At 37.4% G+C, this 23,475-nt stretch overlaps 1 protein-coding gene across 4 annotated transcripts in view; it reads left to right on the top strand.

Annotated features, from left to right (window-relative positions):
• LOC110463543 (dystrobrevin beta-like) overlaps positions 1–23,475 on the top strand; it is a 120,997-nt gene that overhangs the window by 43,121 nt on the left and 54,401 nt on the right. For 3 of the 4 annotated variants that reach the window (XM_021518207.1, XM_021518205.1, XM_021518204.1), the window contains exons 7-12: positions 4,170–4,278; positions 4,531–4,697; positions 4,969–5,096; positions 6,007–6,042; positions 16,578–16,679; positions 18,549–18,645. In XM_021518207.1, the coding sequence (XP_021373882.1) occupies positions 4,170–4,278; positions 4,531–4,697; positions 4,969–5,096; positions 6,007–6,042; positions 16,578–16,679; positions 18,549–18,645 (639 nt within the window). The remainder of the gene's footprint in view (positions 1–4,169; positions 4,279–4,530; positions 4,698–4,968; positions 5,097–6,006; positions 6,043–16,577; positions 16,680–18,548; positions 18,646–23,475) is intronic. The other variant, XM_021518206.1, reaches the window with a different exon arrangement.

Raw genomic sequence — 23,475 nt, 5'->3', positions numbered from 1 at the left:
TATATAAACACCTGTACGGGAGCTAACAACATGTATATAAACACCTGTACTGGGGCTAACAACATGTATATAAACACCTGTACTGGGGCTAACAACATGTATATAAACACCTGTACTGGAGCGAACAACATGTATATAAACACCTGTACTGGAGCTAGCAACATGTATATAAACACCTGTACTGGAGCTAGCAACATGTATATAAACACCTGTACTGGAGCTAACAACATGCATATAAACACCTGTACTGGAGCTAACACCATGTATATATACACCTGTACTGGAGCTAACAACATGTATATGAACACACCTTTGTTGGAGTTGACTTTGTACTAGCAGTGAACATGATGGTATAGCTATAGATGTTTTGTGGAGGATGACTGTTATCGTAACAATGACGCTGAATCAGCGGATTCTATATAGCTGTGAATGATTGATAAAGACGAGTATTATTGACCAGCAGAACTTGTTTTCTGTATTTACTAGCAGTGGTCTCCATTTGTCTTTGATGATACATATTATAGTGCCAGGGTCAGATATTATAGTGCCAGGGTCAGATACATATTATAGCATGTCTGGGTCAGATACATATTATAGCTTGTCAGGGTCAGATACATATCAAGTGCCAGGGTCAGATACATATTATAGTGCCAGAGTCAAATACATATTAAAGCATGTCAGAGTCGGATACATATTATAGCATGTCAGGGTCAGATACATATTAAAGCATGTCAGGGTCAGATACATATTATAGTGCCAGGGTCAGATACATATTATAGTGCCAGGGTCTGATACATATTATAGTGTCAAGGTCAGATACATAGTATAGCATGTCAGGGTCAGATACATATCAAGTGCCAGGGTCAGATACATATTTATAGTGCCATGGTCAGATACATATTATAGTGCCAGGGTCAGATACATAGTATAGCATGTCAGGGTCAGATACATATTATAGTGCCAGAGTCAGATACATATTATAGTGCCAGAGTCAGATACATATTATAGCATGTCAGGGTCAGAAACATATAATAGTGCCAGGTTCAGATACATAGTATAGCATGCCAGGGTCAGATACATATTTATAGTGCCAGGGTCAGATACATATTATAGCATGCCAGAGTCAGATACATATTATAGTGCCAGAGTCAGATACATAGTATAGCATGCCAGGGTCAGATACATATTATAGTGCCAGGTTCAGATACATAATATAGCATGTCAGGGTCAGATACATATTATAGTGCCAGGTTCAGATACATGGTATAGCAAGTCAGGGTCAGATACATATTATAGTGCCAGGGTCAGATACATATTATAGTGCCAGGGTCAGATACATATTATAGTTCCAGAGTCAGTTACATAGTATAGCATGCCAGGGTCAGATACATATTATAGTGCCAGGGTCAGATACATATTATAGTGCCAGGGTCAGATAAATATTATAGTGCCAGGTTCAGATACATATAATAGCATGTCAGGGTCAGATACATATTATAGCATGTCAGGGTCAGATACATATTATAGTGCCAGAGTCAGATACATAGTATAGCATGTTGGGGTCAGATACATATTATAGCATGCCAGGATCAGATACATATTATAGTGCCAGGTTCAGATACATAATATAGCATGTCAGAGTCAGATACATATTATAGTACCAGGGTCAGATAAATCAGGTAGAGTCAACCCAGAGAAATAGCACTTGTTATAATATAATGGTAGAGTCCTGTTATAGATATCTAGGTTTAGTCTACGTGCTGTTATAATATAATGGTAGAGTTCTGTTATAGATATCTAGGTTCAGTCTACGTGCTGTTATAATATAATGGTAGAGTTCTGTTATAGATATCTAGGTTCAGTCTACGTGCTGTTATAATATAATGGTAGAGTTCTGTTATAGATATCTAGGTTTAGTCTGCATGCTGTTATAATATAATGGTAGAGTTCTGTTATAGATATCTAGGGTTAGTCTACGTGCTGTTATAATATAATGGTAGAGTTCTGTTATAGATATCTAGGTTTAGTCTACTTGCTGTTATAATATAATGGGAGAGTTCTGTTATAGATATCTAGGTTTAGTCTACATGCTGTTATAATATAATGGTAGAGTTCTGCTATAGATATCTAGGTTTAGTCTACATGCTGATATAATATAATGGTAGAGTCCTGTTATAGATATCTAGGTTTAGTCTACTTGCTGTTATAATATAATGGGAGAGTTCTGTTATAGATATCTAGGTTTAGTCTACTTGCTGTTATTATATAATGGTAGAGTCCTGTTATAGATATCTAGGTTTAGTCTACTTGCTGTTATAATATAATGGTAGAGTTCTGCTATAGATATCTAGGTTTAGTCTACATGCTGATATAATATAATGGTAGAGTCCTGTTATAGATATCTAGGTTTAGTCTACTTGCTGTTATAATATAATGGGAGAGTTCTGTTATAGATATCTAGGTTTAGTCTACTTGCTGTTATAATATAATGGGAGAGTTCTGTTATAGATATCTAGGTTTAGTCTACATGCTGATATAATATAATGGTAGAGTCCTGTTATAGATATCTAGGTTTAGTCTACGTGCTGTTATAATATAATGGTAGAGTTCTGCTATAGATATCTAGGTTTAGTCTACATGCTGTTATAATATAATGGTAGAGTCCTGTTATAGATACCTAGGTTTAGTCTACGTGCTGCTAGGAATATTGTCGTCTGGACATTCATCCCTAGTTCCTTCACAGGAAGATAATAACACAATCACATGCTGCTGTGCATTTCACCTAACATCATTAATTTATCTTTAATTGATTTCTTTTCTAGAGTTATGGCCCTTTTTGTGGTATTTCTATTTGTGGTATTTCTATAACTGACACTAATCCTATGCAGACATCTAAAAGTCCAATACATTTTATGTGGTTTCTTGGAAAATGGGTACAGCTTGTGTCACCTTCACACGCTTGTGTGCATGTAGTTCACCTACAAAACTTCATTGATTATTTAGGAGTTACCTCCCCATTGGACTTAGTCTATTTGATTGTCTTGATAATGTGTCATTACCTGTTTATCTGATTTCTTTGAACCTAATTGTTCATCATGATATTTACACAAGTATTCTTTTCAGTATTCATCTCCAGTGATTTGCCCACTTTTTATTGACACAAATTTGCCAATGCATTGTCAGGATAACTAAATGAATTTTTTCATACAACTTCCTCTTGGTTAAGTATTTAGTATTCCAATTTTTTTATTCTGTCCTTCGTTTCTTCTCAGTTATTTGTCTAAGATATATAAATACCAAATCTTGTGTGCAGATATTAGAGGGGAAGGTGGAGTGTGGTGTTCCAAAAGTAGGTCATTGTGGCCTATAAACTGACCTCTACCATCAGTCAGTGAAACAGTTTGTCTAGGACATACCTTCAATACTATTACACCTGGAAGTACTCAATTTGATAGGCAGGTACATCAAATAGGTCACTGTGATCTATATTTTGACCTCTGACCACAATCATACAAATATATAGTTTTGGGAGCATGTCTATATAAATACTGTTTCACCTGAAGTAAATCAAATTCAGTATACAGGTGCATCTCAGGATGGTGGGTAGTCACATACTAAATGTAAGCCACTGTGACCTATACTTTGACCTCTGGCCCAAATTGATTGATTACTTGATTGGTTTTACGTCCGCTTCACTACCGAGTAGTTCGGTTATCAAGCAGATGAAGAAAAGACAGGAAAAATGAGTAGAAGGGATAAAGTATGGAGTGAAGGGATAGAAAAAGTTTATTGAGAACATATAAGGTCATAATGACAAATGATCTGAGTCATGGAAAAGTAGTTTACAGCAGCACAATTAGGACATTATAAAGATACTTTTGATATATCTGTCGGCATACTTTCTTAACAAGTTATTGATCTTATATTATGCATAAGATGTCTTTCAATTTTCCCATGTGAAGGCAACTCAATAACAAGTGTATGAAGTTTTTTGCCACCAGAGGGCACCACATTATTATGTTTAGAAAGTTTCTCTCCACCAGAGGGCACTGAGTTAGTATGGTTAGAAAGTTACTCTCCACCAGAGAGCACCACATTATTATTTTTAGTCAGCTTCTATCTACCACAGATCAGCACTAACACATATTGTTTGTTTGTTTCTCCAACAGAGGTCGCCAGTAAATGTTAATGACTTCTTGAATGTAATGATGTCGGACCCCGGACCACAGTGCCTCATGTGGTTACCCATACTCAACAGGATGGCTCAGGTGGAGAACGGTGAGGAAACTAGTGTAATACCATTCACTAGCAAGGAACCATGTATTTCCTATTGAGTTATATATTTATAAAATTCTCTGTTAGAAAATGTAAATTTATCCAAAGTTTGATAATGTAGAACAGAATGTGTTAGTTAATATTTATTTAGTAAATGAGAGGCCCTTACATGGTTAGAGCCAGCTACAACTTACCACCTGTGTATATGGTTGTATGCTACTCCAGGGGAGTTAACTCTCACTGTCATTGTTACAGTTTTCCATCCTGTGCAGTGTGAGGGCTGTCATCGAGAGTCCTTTATGGGGTTCCGTTACAAGTGTCAGCGTTGCTATAACTACCAGTTGTGCCAAGACTGTTTCTGGAGGGGCCGAACCTCTGGGAACCACAGCAATGACCACGATATGAAAGAGTACACATCCTATGTAAGTTGGCTAAGCAAGGAAAACAAGCATAGTGAACAATCAGTCTTTGTAAACAGGTTCTTTTCATCCAGTAGTTCGGAACAAAAAGGTGTCTATATGATTCATTCAGCAGTTTGACAATTGTAGATATCATACTAAGTTAGGTATATCGTATAGAAAATACATTGTTTTGTTTATCATACATGTATCTCCCCTTTGACGAGCCAGATCTATGAAATGCTGCCGCAGCACCCTGTAAAACTAACTTAGTCGTAGTATTTTGTCCTTCCAGAAGTCGGCAGCAAAGCAGATAGGCCACAATCTGAAGAAATCTATAAAATGTGTGCCCACCAAGGCAAACCAGAAGATCCCCCACTTCCCCGACACGCCGGAGAAAACAATGGATCTTTCCTACATAGTGTAAGTCTGTCTCACTGTGTTTTGGAAATTTACATATTTATAAGTAGTTTTCAACCAATTTACGTATAGCAAATTTTGTCAATTTTAATACAGCAATAGATTTTGAATTTATTTTCCAACCTACCCATTTAAATCTCCTCCCTGCTGATACACAGAATAATACAGTAGATACAAGGCTGTGTCAGATCCCGACTAGCTTACAAACTTAATGTTGTTCTGGCTTCATTTTCTGCTTTTAAAATTCAACCAAAACTCATGCTCTTCTGCTAGCAAACTCGTTATAAACCAGTTGTTTCATATGCGATTTATTTAAGTTTAAACATTTAACAAAAAAAAGTGTTTTTGTGATTGTATTATAATTTCATGTACATTTGTATCTGTATGTATATATAAAGTTTGTTTATTTCTGTAAAATATAATCTCCGTTCATTGGTTTTCAGTTCTCGTTCTCTTTGTTTATATTGGTAGAATTGACAGTACATTAGAAGTACACATGATCTTAAACAAGACAATATTACATTTTAAACAGACTTGAAATATGGTGTGCCATTGTAACCTTGCCAGTTCAAACGGGATAACTCTGAATGATATCTAGTAATTTGTTCATTTTATTCTTAGTTGATATTACTTCACCGTCACAATCATATAATGCACACCCATTATATCATGCCTTACTGTACTATACACACAATTATATCATGCCTTACTGTACTATACACCCATTACATCATGCCTTACTGTACTATACACACCATTATATAAACTCCATATCTATTCTATACTGACATAAACTATACCATGTATGTCGTATAAACACCAAATATATCATGTTTATGTTTTTATCTTATCATTGATTTTTGTCCATGTAACCGAAATCTTGGTTTGATTTTGAGTTTCCCTATTTTTACAGAAAGCTCCCTTTTGAGGATGTTATGCGCCTCCTGAAGTATGTTAGGTTCTGCCTGGCTTGCTCTCCTCTGCCTGTATATGTTGTGTGTGCTTGTGTATGTAGTAACCTGTAGGTCTCTGGACGCGGGCGTGTCACTATAGCCAGCAGTAGTAACATTCATGGTGTGTTAGAGGGGTGCAATATTGCTGTTATACCCAGTATGATATTTCCAATATTATAAACCTCTGTATGTAACATATATATGAAATATGAAAGCAAACTAATGTTTAGTTGTGATCTATGTAGGATACCTGTGTTTAGTTGTGATCTATGTAGGAGACCGGTGTTTAGTTGTGATCTATGTAGGATACCAGTGTTAAGTTGGGATCTATGTAGGATACCAGTGTTTAGTTGTGATCTATGTAGAATACATGTGTTTAGCTGTGATCTTTGTAGGATACCAGTGTTTAGTTGTGATCTATGTAGGATACCAGTGTTAAGTTGGGATCTATGTAGGATACCAGTGTTTAGCTGTGATCTATGTAGGATACATGTGTTTAGTTGTGATCTAAGTAGGATACCAGCATATATTTATGATCTAAGTAGGATACCTGTGTTTAGTTATGATCTATTTAGGATACAGGTGTTTAGTTGTGATCTATGTAGGATACTTGTGTTTAGTTATGATCTATGTAGGATACATGTGTTTTGTTGTGATCTAAGTAGGATACCAGTGTTTAGTTGTGATCTATGTAGGATACATGTGTTTAGTTGTGATCTATGTAGGTGCCAGTGTTTAGTTGTGATCTATGTAGGATACATGTGTTCAGTTGTGATCTATGTAGGATACATGTGTTTAGTTTAGTTGTGATCTATGTAGAATACATGTGTTTAGCTGTGATCTTTGTAGGATACCAGTGTTTAGTTGGGATCTATGTAGGATACCAGTGTTTAGTTGTGATTTATGTAGAATACATGTGTTTAGTTGTGATCTATGTAGTATACCAGTGTTTAGTTGTGATCTATGTAGGAAACATGTGTTTAGCTGTGATCTATGTAGAATACCAGTGTTTAGCTGTGATATATGTAGGATACCAGTGTTTAGTTATGGTCTATGTAAGATACCGGTGTTTAGCTATGATCTATGTAGGATACATGTGTTTAGTTGTTATCTATGTAGGATACATGTGTTTAGTTGTGATCTATGTAGGATACTACCAGTGTTTAGTTGTGATCTACGTAGGATACCAGTGTTTAGTTGGGATCTATGTAGGATACCAGTGTTTAGTTGGGCTCTATGTAGGATACCAGTGTTTAGTTGTGATTTATGTAGAATACATGTGTTTAGTTGTGATCTATGTAGTATACCAGTGTTTAGTTGTGATCTATGTAGGAAACATGTGTTTAGCTGTGATCTATGTAGAATACCAGTGTTTAGTTGTGATCTATGTAGTATAACAGTGTTTAGTTATGGTCTATGTAATATACCGGTGTTTAGCTATGTTTAGTTGTGATCTATGTAGGATACATGTGTTAAATACCTGTGTTTAGTTGTGATCTATGTAGGATACATGTGTTCAGTTGTGATCTATGTAGGATACATGTGTTTAGTTTAGTTGTGATCTATGTAGAATACATGTGTTTAGCTGTGATCTTTGTAGGATACCAGTGTTTAGTTGGGATCTATGTAGGATACCAGTGTTTAGTTGTGATTTATGTAGAATACATGTGTTTAGTTGTGATCTATGTAGTATACCAGTGTTTAGTTGTGATCTATGTAGGAAACATGTGTTTAGCTGTGATCTATGTAGAATACCAGTGTTTAGCTGTGATATATGTGGGATACATGTGTTTAGCTGTGATCTATGTAGAATACCAGTGTTTAGCTGTGATATATGTAGCATACATGTGTTTAGCTGTGATCTATGTAGAATACCAGTGTTTAGTTGTGATCTATGTAGTATAACAGTGTTTAGTTATGGTCTATGTAATATACCGGTGTTTAGCTATGTTTAGTTGTGATCTATGTAGGATACATGTGTTCAGTTGTGATCTATGTAGGATACATGTGTTTAGTTATGATCTATGTAGTATACCAGTGTTTAGTTATGGTCTATGAGGTGCCAGTGTTTAGTTGTGATCTATGTAGGATACATGTGTTAAATACCTGTGTTTAGTTGTGATCTATGTAGGAGACCGGTGTTTAGTTGTGATCTATGTAGGATACCAGTGTTTAGTTATGATCTATGTGGGATACCAGTGTTTAGTTGTGATCTATGTAGAATACATGTGTTTAGTTGTGATCTATGTAGTATACCAGTGTTTAGTTGTGATCTATGTAGGAAACATGTGTTTAGCTGTGATCTATGTAGAATACCAGTGTTTAGCTGTGATATATGTGGGATACATGTGTTTAGCTGTGATCTATGTAGAATACCAGTGTTTAGTTGTGATCTATGTAGTATACGATCTAAGTAGGATACCAGTGTTTAGTTGTGATCTATGTAGGAAACATGTGTTTAGCTGTGATCTATGTAGAATACCAGTGTTTAGCTGTGATATATGGAGGATACATGTGTTTAGCTGTGATCTATGTAGAATACCAGTGTTTAGTTGTGATCTATGTAGTATACCAGTGTTTAGTTATGGTCTATGTAATATACCGGTGTTTAGCTATGATCTATGTAGGATACCAGTGTTTAGTTATGATCTATGTAGAATACCAGTGTTTAGTTATGATCTATGTAGGATACCAGTGTTTAGCTATGATCTAGGAAGGATACCTGTGTTTAGCTATGATCTAGGAAGGATACCAGTGTTTAGTTATGATCTTTGTAGGATACCAGTGTTTAGTTATGATCTATGTAGGATACCTGTGTTTAGTTGTGATCTATGTAGGATACCAGTGTTTAGTTATGATCTATGTAGGATACCTGTGTTTAGTTGTGATCTATGTAGGATACCTGTGTTTAGTTGTGATCTATGTAGGATACATGTGTTTAGCTGTGATCTATGTAGGATCTATGTAGGATACCAGTGTTTAGTTGTGATCTATGTAGGATACCAGTGTTAAGTTGTGATCTATGTAGGAGACTGGTGTTTAGTTGTGATCTATGTAGGATACATGTGTTTAGCTGTGATCTATGTAGGATACATGTGTTTAGTTATGATCTATGTAGGATACCAGTGTTTAGTTATGATCTATGTAGGATACCTGTGTTTAGTTGTGATCTATGTAGGATACATGTGTTTAGCTGTGATCTATGTAGGATACATGTGTTTAGTTGTGATCTATGTAGGTGCCAGTGTTTAGTTGTGATCTATGTAGGATACAAGTGTTAAGTTGTGATCTATGTAGGAGACTGGTGTTTAGTTGTGATCTATGTAGGATACATGTGTTTCGTTGTGATCAATGTAGGATACATGTGTTTAGTTGTGATCTATGTAGGTGCCAGTGTTTAGTTGTGATCTATGTAGGATACCAGTGTTAAGTTGTGATCTATGTAGGAGACCGGTGTTTAGTTGTGATCTATGTAGGATACATGTGTTTCGTTGTGATCAATGTAGGATACATGTGTTTAGTTGTGATCTATGTAGGATACATGTGTTTAGCTGTGATCTATGTAGAATACCAGTGTTTAGCTGTGATATATGTAGTATACCGGTGTTTAGTTATGGTCTATGTAAGATACCGGTGTTTAGCTATGATCTATGTAGGATACATGTTTTTAGTTGTGATCTATGTAGGATACATGTGTTTAGCTGTGATCTATGTAGAATACCAGTGTTTAGCTGTGATATATGTAGTATACCGGTGTTTAGTTATGGTCTATGTAAGATACCGGTGTTTAGCTATGATCTATGTAGGATACATGTTTTTAGTTGTGATCTATGTAGGATACATGTGTTTCGTTGTGATCAATGTAGGATACATGTGTTTAGTTGTGATCTATGTAGGTGCCAGTGTTTAGTTGTGATCTATGTAGGATACCAGTGTTAAGTTGTGATCTATGTAGGAGACTGGTGTTTAGTTGTGATCTATGTAGGATACATGTGTTTAGGTATGATCTATGTAGGATACCAGCATTTAGTTATGATCTATGTAGGATACCAGTGTATAGCTATGATCTAGGAAGGATACCTGTGTTTAGCTATGATCTAGGAAGGATACCTGTGTTTAGGTATGATCAATCTGATGTTGAGGACCATCATTTAGTTGTTGTAGATTACTCGTTTTTTTACAGGTTGTGTTGTAGAGCTAATGATTGTATCAACAATATCTGGATGTTAGCTAAAATCCACAGTTTAGTTTGAGATAATCGAACCATCCACTTAGATTGTACGCATGTTTATAGGATACATACTGAATGTTTATGTTAAAATATCATATTTATATGCAAAAAAATACTTTTAACAATTAATATTGTGACTGACCCTTTTTTTGCTGTTTATTTATTGTATCAATCTAAGTTATTTAAATCTATACACATATACAACCATTATTGTACCACTACCGGTATATATTATACATTAACCCCTAACAATGGGCCAGATCTTAATCGGGTTGTAACACTGATATGTCCATATCACTTTTTATGTCTGCAATGTTAAAGTAATAAAAAAATTCATGGTTTCGTCCCTGGGGATGGTATTGCTCATGTTGTGGATGACGTTCACCCCGTTCTGGAGTAATTTTTCTGGGCGTTAACACATCGTTGCTGATAACTGTTCCGCCCAATGATATCTTGCCTTGAGGGATCGTGGGACTTACCAAACCATCTGTATTGAGTTCTACTTAACATTCAATCAGACTTACCAACACAGAGCACAGACAAGTCCGTAGATTAATTATGGAGAACCCTGCAGCGATCTATTTTCAATCTATGATGTGAAGTTTTGACCGTGCACTGGTAGTAGGGGACGTGGGATAGGTATCTATATATGTGTAGACTGTGGCCTAGGTCAGATTGGGAAGTCCCTCGGGTAACAGAAAATCATTTGTTCTAATGCATTACTACAGTAACTAGTGACTATTTACCGTCTGTAAATCAAATCTCATAGCTCTATTTCAGGAATATATTTTTTATGAGTTTTGGTGGGGAATTGAATTACCAACTCTTGTGTGATTTGTGACCTTTTTTCACGATACTATGAACATATCTATGTCAGTGTAAATTACTTTTTTGCTGCATTGATGTGGGGCACTGAAATAGTTATCATATATAATTACTAAGCGTGTCTGTTCACAACTTAGTTGGTGCAGCTGTTAAAAAATCATCCCTTTCTTATAACTGTCCGGACACCTGACACTGGCTTCAGTATTTTCCCTGGCTTTGGTTTAGCAATGCATTTTTAGCTCATCTGGTACAAAGAGCTTATGTATGGTGTGTCGTCCTTTGTCAGTCAACTTTTTATTTCAATGACTTCTTCTTAAGAACTGGAGGACCTAGAGCCATGATATGTGTCCAGTAGGTACCATGGACAGAGTGCTATAATGTTACCTCAAATAAATAATCTTGACCTCTAAAGGTCACAGGGGTTAAATATGTAAGGACCTTTAAACAACTTCTTCTAAATAACCAGGAGGCCCAGAGTAATAATACTTGACCAGTAGGTACATGTACCTTGCATGAAGTGCTATAAACTTTCCTCAAATAAATGACCTTGACCTACTTTCAAGGTCATAGGGGTTAAATATGTAAAAACATTTAAACAACTTCTTCAGAATAACCAGAAGGCCCAGAGTACTGATACTTGGCCAGTAGGTACCTGGCATGAAGTGCTATAATGTTTCCTCAAATAAATGACCTTGACCAACCTTCAAGGTCACAGGGTTCAAATTTGTAAAAACCTTTAAACAACTTCTTATCAATACCCAAGAGGCCTAGATCAATGATATTTGGCCAGTCGGTACCTGGGACAGAGTGCTATAAAATTTCCTCAAATAAATTACCTTGACCTACTTTCACGGTCACGGGGTCAAATATGTGAATACTTCTTCCGCATTACCAGGAGGCCCTGGGTCATGATATTTGACCTGTAGTATGCTGGGATAGAGAAGTATCAAGTTTCATTTAGTCTGGAACATTCTAATGCCAAGGAGACTAAATATATGGAAATATTTGTAAAAGTACTTTTATTAAGAACATTTTCCCATGATCGCTCGATTATCCAGGTGAGCGATATAGGTCCTATGGTTTATTGGGAAATTTCATTTAAGAAAAAAATCTTCCAAGATATTTTGTAAACTCAGCAGTGTATTGTTTATGTGATTTGTAAATTAGGGTATATCAACATGTTTATTGAATGTCTTTATATCTTCAATTACCTACCTAGTATATCTTACTTTAGTGAGCTAACAGGCTGTATCAATATCATACAAGATGTTGTAATTCACACTATGATAATACCAATACAAAATGTTGTATCCCTCCAAGAGCCAGAACTCCTTATTTGGCTGGAACTATCTGTTATCCATTAATCAAATCTAAGAAAAGTAAAAGGAATGGGTTCTAACCATTCTAGCCTCATTTTATGCTATGATAACCTGTTGACATTATTCTGTCTGCAATTATTTGGTTCAAAGTTTCGTGAAGCAAATTGAATGCAAATATAGGTTAATGATGAGTAATGTTTTGTAGAAACAATAAAATGCATTTAAAGGACAATATCAGGTACGTAATAATACCACGCTTATGTCTTCATCTGACGTCGCAGATTTCACCAACGCCCAATACAATCTTGCAATCTGAGACATAAGATGATTGAATGCGTGGTATTTCCTATTACGTTCAGACTTACTAACAGTGAACCGTTATAATGTACAAAGCCTTGTACCAGTTATGAATCAATAGTATGTACCTATGTATACCAATTACTAAATTATGGAAAAATGTGTCTCCTTTATTGGCAGTGTCTAGATATACTTGCAGACCTTGGTATTAATTAGAAGATTTTGTAAGTGGCCTGATAAAGATACTTGTACTTAGTCTAACAGTTGGATTAATTTAGACAAAGATGCCCAGTTAACTGTGATATTGAAATAATATGTCATGCTGTATTGTTTTCTAATTCTTGGGTTTTTAGCCCCATGGAAATGACTTTTTACAGGAGATTAGGAAGTCAGATGATGGTTTAAATTACAAGAAATGAAGAAATATAAACATTTCCCTAGAATTATGAAAAGGAATTATTTCTTTTCCTTTGGAGAACAGTGAGGGAACTGATATAACATATACCGGTAAATGTAGGTTATGATAGGTATTTGCAAAAAAAGTGTTACATGACTATACACAGCTCCAGATAATGATGGCTGACACGTATCCATGGTAACTACAATTCCGATTCTGCTGTTTCAGACAAAACATCTTTTCCCTGCCATCTTTGTTTTGAAAATGTCATTTCCGTAATATGCATGAAGTCTAAATTTCCTTAGCATGTGCAGGGGTTGATTTCTTTTCCATGAATATTGAGCAGGGTGTATGAATTGCATGTAGAATGGGGGAGTTATTCTGTGACATGTTGTATCTGTCGATCGTAATTCTGTCTATCAGACACACAATGTTATACTGACAAGGAAATAGTATGAGCTTACATGTCTCCCAGCGATTATCTCCATGATAATGGAAATTGATATGATCACCATCTCCAAATAAAGATGTCAAAATGCAAAAATAGTTTGATATTAAGAACTCGTTCGTGCTTTGATTTCAGAGTTTTGCGTCCACATTTGGTGCTGTTAGACCTGATAGCTCATTTATTACAGGAAACATTGATACTGCAGGTCTTTCAATCATTTTAATGAGGGATAAATTTTTCATGGTTTCCTTTGTCTCGGCTAACCTATAACTTTCCTGTGGCCATCATAGATGTATTAAGGAGGCTTGCACCATTCTTTGCCTTTTTCCTATTATAGATGTATTAAGGAGGCTTGCACCATTCCTTGCCTCTTGTCTTTGTAGACACATTAATGAGTTGTGCAAATGGAATCCACTGTATGATTGTATGAGGTGACTTATATTGGAATTCTTGCAGAATCAGGAATTTTTAACTCTCCTAGCCCTGCTTATGTTGTTGGGAATTGTCCATCGTCAAATTTCCTTTAAAAGACTTAATTTAAAAAGGCTGAAGGAATGTCGTCTAAATTAGATATGGAGCTAGCTTTATTCCCTGGAATTGAAAAGTGTGAATCCTTGATTGCAGAAAGGTGGGGCCCATTTGGATAAATATTGATTTCTTTTTAATAACACTACTCATTTAGTATAAATGAAGGAATTTAAACCAAATTCAACTTAACTTGAAGCATACCTGTTCCAAGGGAATAAAATGTTGTGTGATGAACTTAAAGGTATGGTACCTCTGGGGTCATGGAGGTAGGGTCCAAAATTAAAAATGGGACAAGGGAATTGGAGGTTTTATAAATGAAAGCCATGGCCTTATGGAGACAGAAGGTCATTGCCCAAAAGGGGAAATATATGTAAATATTCAAAATACAACTTCTTAATAATTACAGATGAATTGATTAAACTCAGTTGATATAGAGATCCCTCTCTGGGTTGAGGTCATTTGAAAGGGGTGTCAGACTTCCTTTGAGAGCAGTGGGATGGGATCCGATTGGAGAAAAAAGAAGGCAGAATTATAGAAACATTTGTTTACTTCTCCAGTACCATGCAGCAGGGGAATACTAATCAAACTTTCTACAACTAATTATTTTATAATTGTTACTTTAGGGCTGATTTGAAATCCAAGATGGCTGACTTGATTTCTCATTGGCTCAGACGTTATTGACTACTCAGACTCTATACGGCCGAAACTTAAACAAATGTTTCTGTATTGGCTTTTGCTAGCTCTTGGTATATGTTTGGTTATTTCACCATCAAGGATGGCTATATAGCTACCTGTCCTATAATTGGCTGAAATATTTTCAAATTCTTTTCAATTTCTACCAAACCAATCCAGTCATTGCCTTTATCAAGTGTTGTTATTTAGTTCTTTGGGTCTAGAAGAAATTTGAGATGGCCTACGCAGCCTCAGATTATCTGAAAAAGATAAATTTCATGTACAGCTAAGATAGCAAAAGAAATATTTAAGGAATACAGTCATGATTACTTTACTCCCTAATTGTATTAGCTATAAATTTTCTGAATGGCAGCAACTAGGAAAATCCAAAACGACCATCATGGTCTCTGATTGCTTAATCTGAAACCTCAAACACCTCTTAAACACTGCATTGTATATTCTTTCCCTTGTGATATCTTGAATCTCTCTAGTCAGATGCTCTCCTGCTGAGCTTAAGAGACATTTCGTCTATCAGAAGCTAGTACGACAACTTTAACACTATAGATATGTACAATGCACATCCTTTACACTACTATCTCTTTTTCCAATTAAGACTTTTTCTTTGAACACAAATATAACCCAGGTTCATAAGCTCCCTGTTAGGGCTTCTCCATTACATTGACGGGAGAGGTTGAAAAATTCACCGGGGATTGAACCCAGACCCCAGATTTTCTAGTTGGACACTCTACCACTGAGCTAAAGGGTAAACCCCTCTAACGTGAAGTTAGAAGGCGACCATTACACTATGTTTGATGCACGCTCTTTACATTACGGGCCACCTTGCCTGTTAATTTGTCAGCAGTGATTTATTACCAGAACTGCTCAGAGTTTTTTGGTTACAAAAATTAAGCCTTGGATAAATTTATCTGCTATATTGGCATAAGCATTTTCAGAATTAATCCTTCAGCACAGAAAACTAATTTACTTTGAGGCTCCAAAGAAACTTTAGAAGACAATTGATCTGGTCCTTTGTGTAAACGTGATGATGATCACCACTCATGGTGCGTTACCTAGTATTACTGGTACAATTTATTATCTTCCCTGTTTGGTTAGACTGACTTGAACACAAGTTCATCACCTTCTCCCTTAATTTAAAATAAGCATCCTGTACTGGATACACTCCTTAAAGTTTTCTTTTCTTTGAATGCATATAAAACGAATATCGCCATTGTTCATTGTTGTGTCAATTACGGTCATGATAGCCATTATAAGGTTGACTGTTTGCTAGTAGAAGAAATCGTCAGTGGTTAAATGAAGTGTCATCATGAGAACGTTATTATAAGTTGCGGTGTTTGAGACTCAGTCTTACCATTGTGACACACCACATGACCTTTTGTCATTGATCAGATCCTCATGCAAGTTTCCGCTACTCAATCATTGATCGCTCACGTCATTGTTAAAAAAATATTTAGGCAAGGAAGAGCAGGTGCCTCTGTATGCCTTCAAACCTTTTTGCAGCACTTTCAATCAATTGATTTATTTTGCTTTAGCAAGATTGATATTAAATCAGATTGCTTGGGTTTACTTGCACTTTCCTGGAGGTTGCTCAGATAACCATCTCCTCTAGCTCTGTAGCAACAGGACATAGCTTTCTACTGGGGAACTCTGGCCGAAAATCTGATAATAATGTAAGAGATTGAAAAAGTTGGATATTTGTTGTACACTTTAACATGTAATGTATTAAAGACATGGTCTCACATTTATATTGAAATTCCAAAGCTTCCTGTTAACAAGTGGTGATTTGTGTGTTACAGACCTCCTACGCCTCAGCCTCCGAGGAATGGGTTCCACCAGGAGCTGCCATTGACCCAGTCATCGGAGGTGTCCTCTGTCGACAGCGGCATCAGTCCTCGCAGGTAAGGATGATTCACATGCCCACACACGGTACACTCTTCCAAATTACCGTTGCTCCGGTCTCGTAGCTGTGATTGCTCTTGTCTTACCAATGCCCAGTGTTACTAGTGAGTCTGTGGGAGCACGCTGGCTGACGTACGACTAATGCTTCAGTGGCTGTCAGAATTATCCACTTTTGCTTCTGGTCAACGAATAGGCTGTAATACAGACAGGTAAAAGGTCAAGTCTGTTTAGGTGTAAACCTATACTGACTTTCTAGCTAAAGGGTATGGATATGCTAATACATTTTACATATATTTACCAGTATATATGTAGGGCAGCCTGGAGTAGCAATTTGATTGAGTTATATGTCTAGTTCAGGAAGTTTCTTCTGAAAGATTGTGTGTCTTCTGCAAATGCTATTTCTGGGCTTTGTAATTAAGTATGAAACATTATGCTAAACATTCTGTACATCATGACTCATAAGGCTACAACTGGTGTTGATTTCTGTGCTGTCTGCTGGTACCAGTTTGATTACATTGTGCTACAGTAGCCGGCCATGTGTGGTAAGGTTGTACAGCTGACAGTGTTTGGTAAGGTTAACTATTTAAAGCACCTTATCACAATGTGATATACTATAGTTTGACGTATTGAACATTTTGCATTATTTGACCAAATGTGGACTTGACCTGATGTCATAGCTTCATAATCCCAGGGCTCCAGGTGTTCATAGTCATATGATGAAAAGGGCCTGGTGTTCATAAGTTCATGATACCAGGCCAAGGTGTTCATAGCCTCATAATACCAGGGCCTTTTTTTATGATAATAGCTTCATGATCACTGGGCCTTAGGTGTTCATAGCTTTATGATATCAGGGCCTAAGGCATTCATAGACTCATGATATCAGGACTTCATGTGTTCATAGCTTTATAAAACCAGGGCCTCAGGTGTTCATAGCCTCCTGCTCCATGTGTGTGGTGTGCATAGCTTCATGATACCATGGCCTGAGATATTCATAGCCTTAAATACTACAATGCTTCAGGTGTTCATAGCCTGATGATTCCAGATCTTCAGGTGTTCATAGTATCACGATATCAGGGCCTCGGGTGTTCATAGCATCATGATACCAGGGCCTGGTGTTCATAGCATCATGATTCCAAGGCCTGGTGCCCATCGCATCATGCTTCTAGGGCCTGGTGTTCATAGATAACTCAATGGTGCCTGGGCCTCAATAATTGTTCATAGCTTTATGACGCCTGAGCCTGGTGTTCATTACTTCCAGATCCCAGACAATATGATATCCATAGCCTCATGATCGCAATGCCTGATAGTCATAGGTTAAGTATAGGTTGAAATGTTTGGCAAAGAAGCATTTAACACTCCAATGTTTCGATGGGCAGGGTCAAAGTGTTTAAATGACAATTCGGTAACAAACTCGGTAAAAATTAATACAGTATTGCAAGATTTAGTCCCTAGAACCACATGTTGATATGGATTAGCTTCTAAATGCAGAATTCAATCCAACTGAGATATTCAAACCAAATTTTGATATATAGAATTCTTGTCATTTTGATGTTCAGGTTGGTTTAAATCAGTGTTATGACCATCCCGATACAGTCTGGAAATTCACTTTTAGAAATGGATAGACATGTTGGAGTTCACTCCCTTGTATTACAAATATAGAAAATGTTTAGCATCTAACTTATACTTAAAAACATTATTCTCCAGTGCAATATCTATATTATTTAATCAGTGCAACAGGAAGTGTACATGGATAGGTGTTGAAGATAATTATCTTAAAATTTAGTTAAAATCCTTGAATGGATTGGACATATGTACAGGTGTACAGGTGGAGTATGGTGATGTTTACTTGAGTGTGATTTGTGTTGCAGCCCCAGTAAAGCCAACGTGGACACGACGAGAATAGATGATGAGCACCGCCTCATTGCCAGGTATGCTGCACGCCTGGCCGCCGACGTCACCAATGCAGTAAGTACAGCCTGACACCTTAGTGAGGTTTTTACTTCACCTTGATACTCCTATTTGTGTGCTGACAAACTTAACCCGAGATGTTCCCATCAGTATAGCTGTGTGCTGACAAACTTAACCCCAGATGTACCCATCAGTATAACCGTGTGCTGACAAACTTAACCCCAGATGTACCCATCAGTATAACCGTGTGCTGACAAACTTAACCCCAGATGTTCCCATCAGTACAACCGTGTGCTGACAAATTGCTGAACTCTGTTACAATATCCATAGATTTGATAGCTTGCACAAGAACAGAGTTGGGATCTGTTGACATGGATTCAGATTTACGTTTAAAATATACAACATTTCCTTACTCTTGAGAATCTCCTTTAGGTTTAAACTTGAATCGCTTGTGTAGAATATTTGAGGCTGTTGTCATGAATGAAGGACAGCTGTTGCCATGGAAATGACACTGGGGTCTGCTGTGTGATTTCTGGTACCATGGTATGACAACCTGTTGTAGGGAGTAAGACCAGCAAAGTGACAGCAATGTCACACTCTTGACAGCAGCAATTGAATTTATATTACATCAGCCCTCCCCCTGTTATGTCAATCTGCAGGACCAGAAATTGCATTTAGATTGCTTCCTCCCTCACCTTGTGTATCCATACAGCTCTGAGCATTACCATAGTGCTGATTAATTCTTAGTTTATTACTTTCGATGGAGAGCAGGGAAATCCAATAACGTCGGTCCAAAAATGTCAATTCTTTGTACCTCCAGCGATCTGCCCGTCATCCACCCCGTCAGAAGTTTTCCCGTCTGTCACAAAACTGACAGGGTCAACACGTACTGTTCTCAATTTTTATCTGAAAAAAATCCAAAATGATTTTTAAAGTAATCCATTCCTAATAACAATTGCCTTTCTCCTATCCAAAGTTTACTGCTGATCAGGTTTGTTATACAGCCACAATCATATTTACTTTTCCAGCTACTGCCAAATGTACTGAAACATCTACTCTCACATCCACTGTCATAACCATTGTAACATCAATTTAAGTAAAAGAGTTGTGGATTTTGATCTGTGTGTTAGTTACAGGTGATAGATAGTCAGCCATTGTTATGTGGTAGTTACAGGTGAGAGATAGTCAGCCATTGTTCTATGGTAGTTACAGGTGAGAGATAGTCAGCCATTGTTCTGTGTTTGTTACAGATTGTCAGCCATTGTTCTGTGTGAAAGTTACATGTGAGAGATTGTCAGCTATTGTTCTGTTGAAAGTAACAGGTGAGAGATTGTCAGCCATTGTTCTGTGTTTGTTAAAGATTGTCAGCCATTGTTCTGTGGTAGTTACAGGTGAGAGATAGTCAGCCATTGCTCTGTGTTTGTTACAGATTGTCAGCCATTGTTCTGTGTGAAAGTTACATGTGAGAGATTGTCAGCTATTGTTCTGTTGAAAGTAACAGGTGAGAGATTGTCAGCCATTGTCCTGTGTTTGTTACAGATTGCCAGCCATTGTTCTGTGTGAAAGTTACATATGAGAGATTGTCAGCCATTGGTCTGTGTGTAAGTTACAGGTGTTCTGTGTTAGTAACAGGTGAGAGAGTGTCAGCCATTGTTCTGTGTGTTTGTTACAGATTGTCAGCTATTGTTCCGTTGAAAGTAACAGGTGAGGGATTGTCAGCCATTGTCCTGTGTTTGTTACAGATTGTCAGCCATTGTTCTGTGTGTAAGTTACATGTGAGAGATTGCCAGCCATTGTTCTGTGTGTAAGTTACATGTGAGAGATTGCCAGCCATTGTTCTGTGTGTGAGTTACATGTGAGAGATTGCCAGCCTTTGTTCTGTGTGTAAGTTACATGTGAGAGATAGTCAGCCATTGTTCTGTGGTAGTTACAGGGGAGAGATTGTCAGCCATTGTTCTGTGGTAGTTACAGGTGAGAAAGTGTCAGCCATTGTTCTGTGTGTTAGTTACAGGTGTTCTGTGTTAGTAGCAGGTGAGAGATTGTCAGCAATTGTCCTGTGTTTGTTACAGATTGTCAGCCATTGTTCTGTGTGTTATTCAGGTGAGAGATTGTCAGCCATTGTTCTGTGTGTAAGTTTCATGTGAGAGATAGTCAGCCATTGTTCTGTGGTATTTACAATCGAGAGATTGTCACCCATTGTTCTGTGGTAGTTACAGGTGAGAAATGTTCAGCCATTGTTCTGTGTGTTAGTTACAGGGGAGAGATTGTCAGCTATTGTTCTGTGTGTTATTCAGGTGAGAGATTGTCAGCCATTGTTCTGTGGTAGTTACAGGTGAGAAATGTTCAGCCATTGTTCTGTGTGTTAGTTACAGGGGGGAGATTGTCAGCTATTGTTCTGTGTGTTAGTTACAGGAGGGAGATTGTCAGCCATTGTTCTGTGTGTAAGTTTCATGTGAGAGATAGTCAGTGTGTTAGTTACAGGGGGGGATTGTTAGAGAGATTGCCAGCCATTGTTCTGTGGTAGTTATAGGGGGGAGATTGTCAGTCATTGTTCTGTGGTAGTTATAGGGGGGGATTGTCAGCCATTGTTCTGTGGTAGTTATAGGGGGGAGATTGTCCGCCATTGTTCTGTGGTAGTTATAGGGGGGAGATTGTCAGCCATTGTTCTGTGTGTTAGTTACAGGGGGGAGATTGTCAGCCATTGTTCTGTGCGTTAGTTACAGGGGGGAGATTGTCAGCCATTGTTCTCTGTGCTAGTTACAGGGGAGAGATTGTCAGCCATTGTTTTCTGTGTTAGTTACATGTGATTTCAGCCATTGTTACAGTTGGGAGAGTGCACAGCATTGTTTAGTGTGCTGATCATAGGTAGGAAAGTATCAGATTTTCTGTGTAACACTTACAGGTGAGGAATGCTAGGTATTGTCCTGTGTCAGTGACTGCCAGATTGTCAGCCATTGTTCTGTGTGTAAGTTACATGTGAGAGATAGTCAGCCATTCTTCTGTGGTAGTTACAGATGAGAGATTGTCACCCATTGTTCTGTGTTAGTTACAGGGGAGAGATTGTCAGCTATTGTTCTGTGTGTTAGTTACAGGGGGGATATTGTCAGCTATTGTTCTGTGTGTTAGTTACAGGAGGGAGATTGTCAGCCATTGTTCTGTGTGTTAGTTACAGGGGGGAGATTGTCAGCCATTGTTCTCTGTGCTAGTTACAGGGGAGAGATTGTCAGCCATTGTTTTCTGTGTNTGGAAGTTACAGGTGAGAAATTGTCAGCCATTGTTCTGTGTGCTAGTTACAGGGGAGAGATTGTCAGCTATTGTTCTGTGTGTTAGTTACAGGGGGGAGATTGTCAGCCATTGTTCTGAGTGTTAGTTACAGGGGGGAGAGTGTAAGCCATTGTTCTGTGTGTTAGTTACAGGGGGGAGATTGTCAGCCATTGTTCTGTGGAAGTTACAGGTGAGAGATTGTCAGTCATTGTTCTATGGAAGTTACAGGTGAGAGATAGTCAGCCATTGTTCTATGGAAGTTACAGGTGAGAAATTGTCAGCCATTGTTCTGTGTGCTAGTTACAGGTGAGAGATTGTCAGTCATTGTTCTATGGAAGTTACAGGTGAGAAATTGTCAGCCATTGTTCTGAGCGTTAGTTACAGGGGGGAGAGTGTCGGCCATTGTTCTGTGTGTTAGTTACAGGGGGGAGAGTGTCAGCCCTTGGTCTGTGGGTTAGTTACAGGGGGGAGATTGTCAGCCATTGTTCTCTGTGCTAGTTACATGTGATTTCAGCCATTGTTACAGTTGGGAGAGTGCACAGCATTGTTTAGTGTGCTGATCATAGGTAGGAAAGTATCAAATTTTCTGTGTAACACTTACAGGTGAGGAATGCTAGGTATTGTTTTGTGTCAGTGACTGCCAGATCAATAAGCTTTTGCCAGACCTGTAAGGGTGGGAGATAAAAACTCAGGTTGATGAATCATGGAAGTTTGTTCTCAGTACTTCTGACATGTGGTTTGTCTAACAACTTTTTAAATCTTTATATTGCTCCCATTGGACAGGATTTGTCCGAGCAGAATCCTGTGCACCAATAGATATCCTTGTTTTTGTATCTCTGTCTTTTATCAGCTGTAAGTAACACAGGGAGGAAAGATACAGATTCACCATCAAAATTGATAGCTTTTTAAAGTGTATGGACAGATTTTAAATTTACCGTTAAAATGAAATGAGATTTTACAAAAAGAAAATAAAGCTCGGAGGAAATACAGATGAGATTCGTTTTTATCTCTGTGCTGATTCTTAGTAATGCTATCTTGTTCATTCCAATTGATGGCTGTGGTTGGAGGCCTGGTTGTGTATTTGGTAGGCCTGAGCTAGAATTGTTGCTATAATCATACAATTATGGTGCATCAAGCTGCGGATGGCCACCATTGTCTGAGTGACAGCTGTATCACTTTTACATTTCCAGTAATCATGTAGTTCTAGTGACTCACGACATTCTAAAACAGCCGTATCAAGCCACGCTCGTGATTAGATACTAAACACACAATATTCTTATGCTAATGTTTTCAGTGGGTCAGGATTTCACTTGTTCATTAAATTTCCACATGATTTTGCTTCCTGTCGTGTATAAAGCGATTTTTTTTTTTATATCGGACGCTATTTCGATGACTTGTAATAGAATAAATAAAATCTTTGAAATTTTCAAGAGATAATTCAATCTGAATGACACAATTTTGCCGATGTATAATAAAATTCTGTCAGCTGCAGATTTGATAGAACAAGCCAACATCACACAAACATCTTACTATAACTAAAGCTCTTTTTGAAGATCAATTGAAACATTGATGCGATTTGTGTATTTGTTAGTCCGTCAATGCTACATTTTGTCCCGTTCTTGG

Source organism: Mizuhopecten yessoensis, unplaced genomic scaffold (assembly GCF_002113885.1).
Source record: "Mizuhopecten yessoensis strain PY_sf001 unplaced genomic scaffold, ASM211388v2 scaffold10915, whole genome shotgun sequence".
Taxonomy (NCBI): Eukaryota; Metazoa; Mollusca; class Bivalvia; order Pectinida; family Pectinidae; genus Mizuhopecten; species Mizuhopecten yessoensis.
The sequence above is the reverse complement of the archived record's forward strand: the minus strand, read 5'-3'. Positions and strand labels throughout refer to the sequence as shown.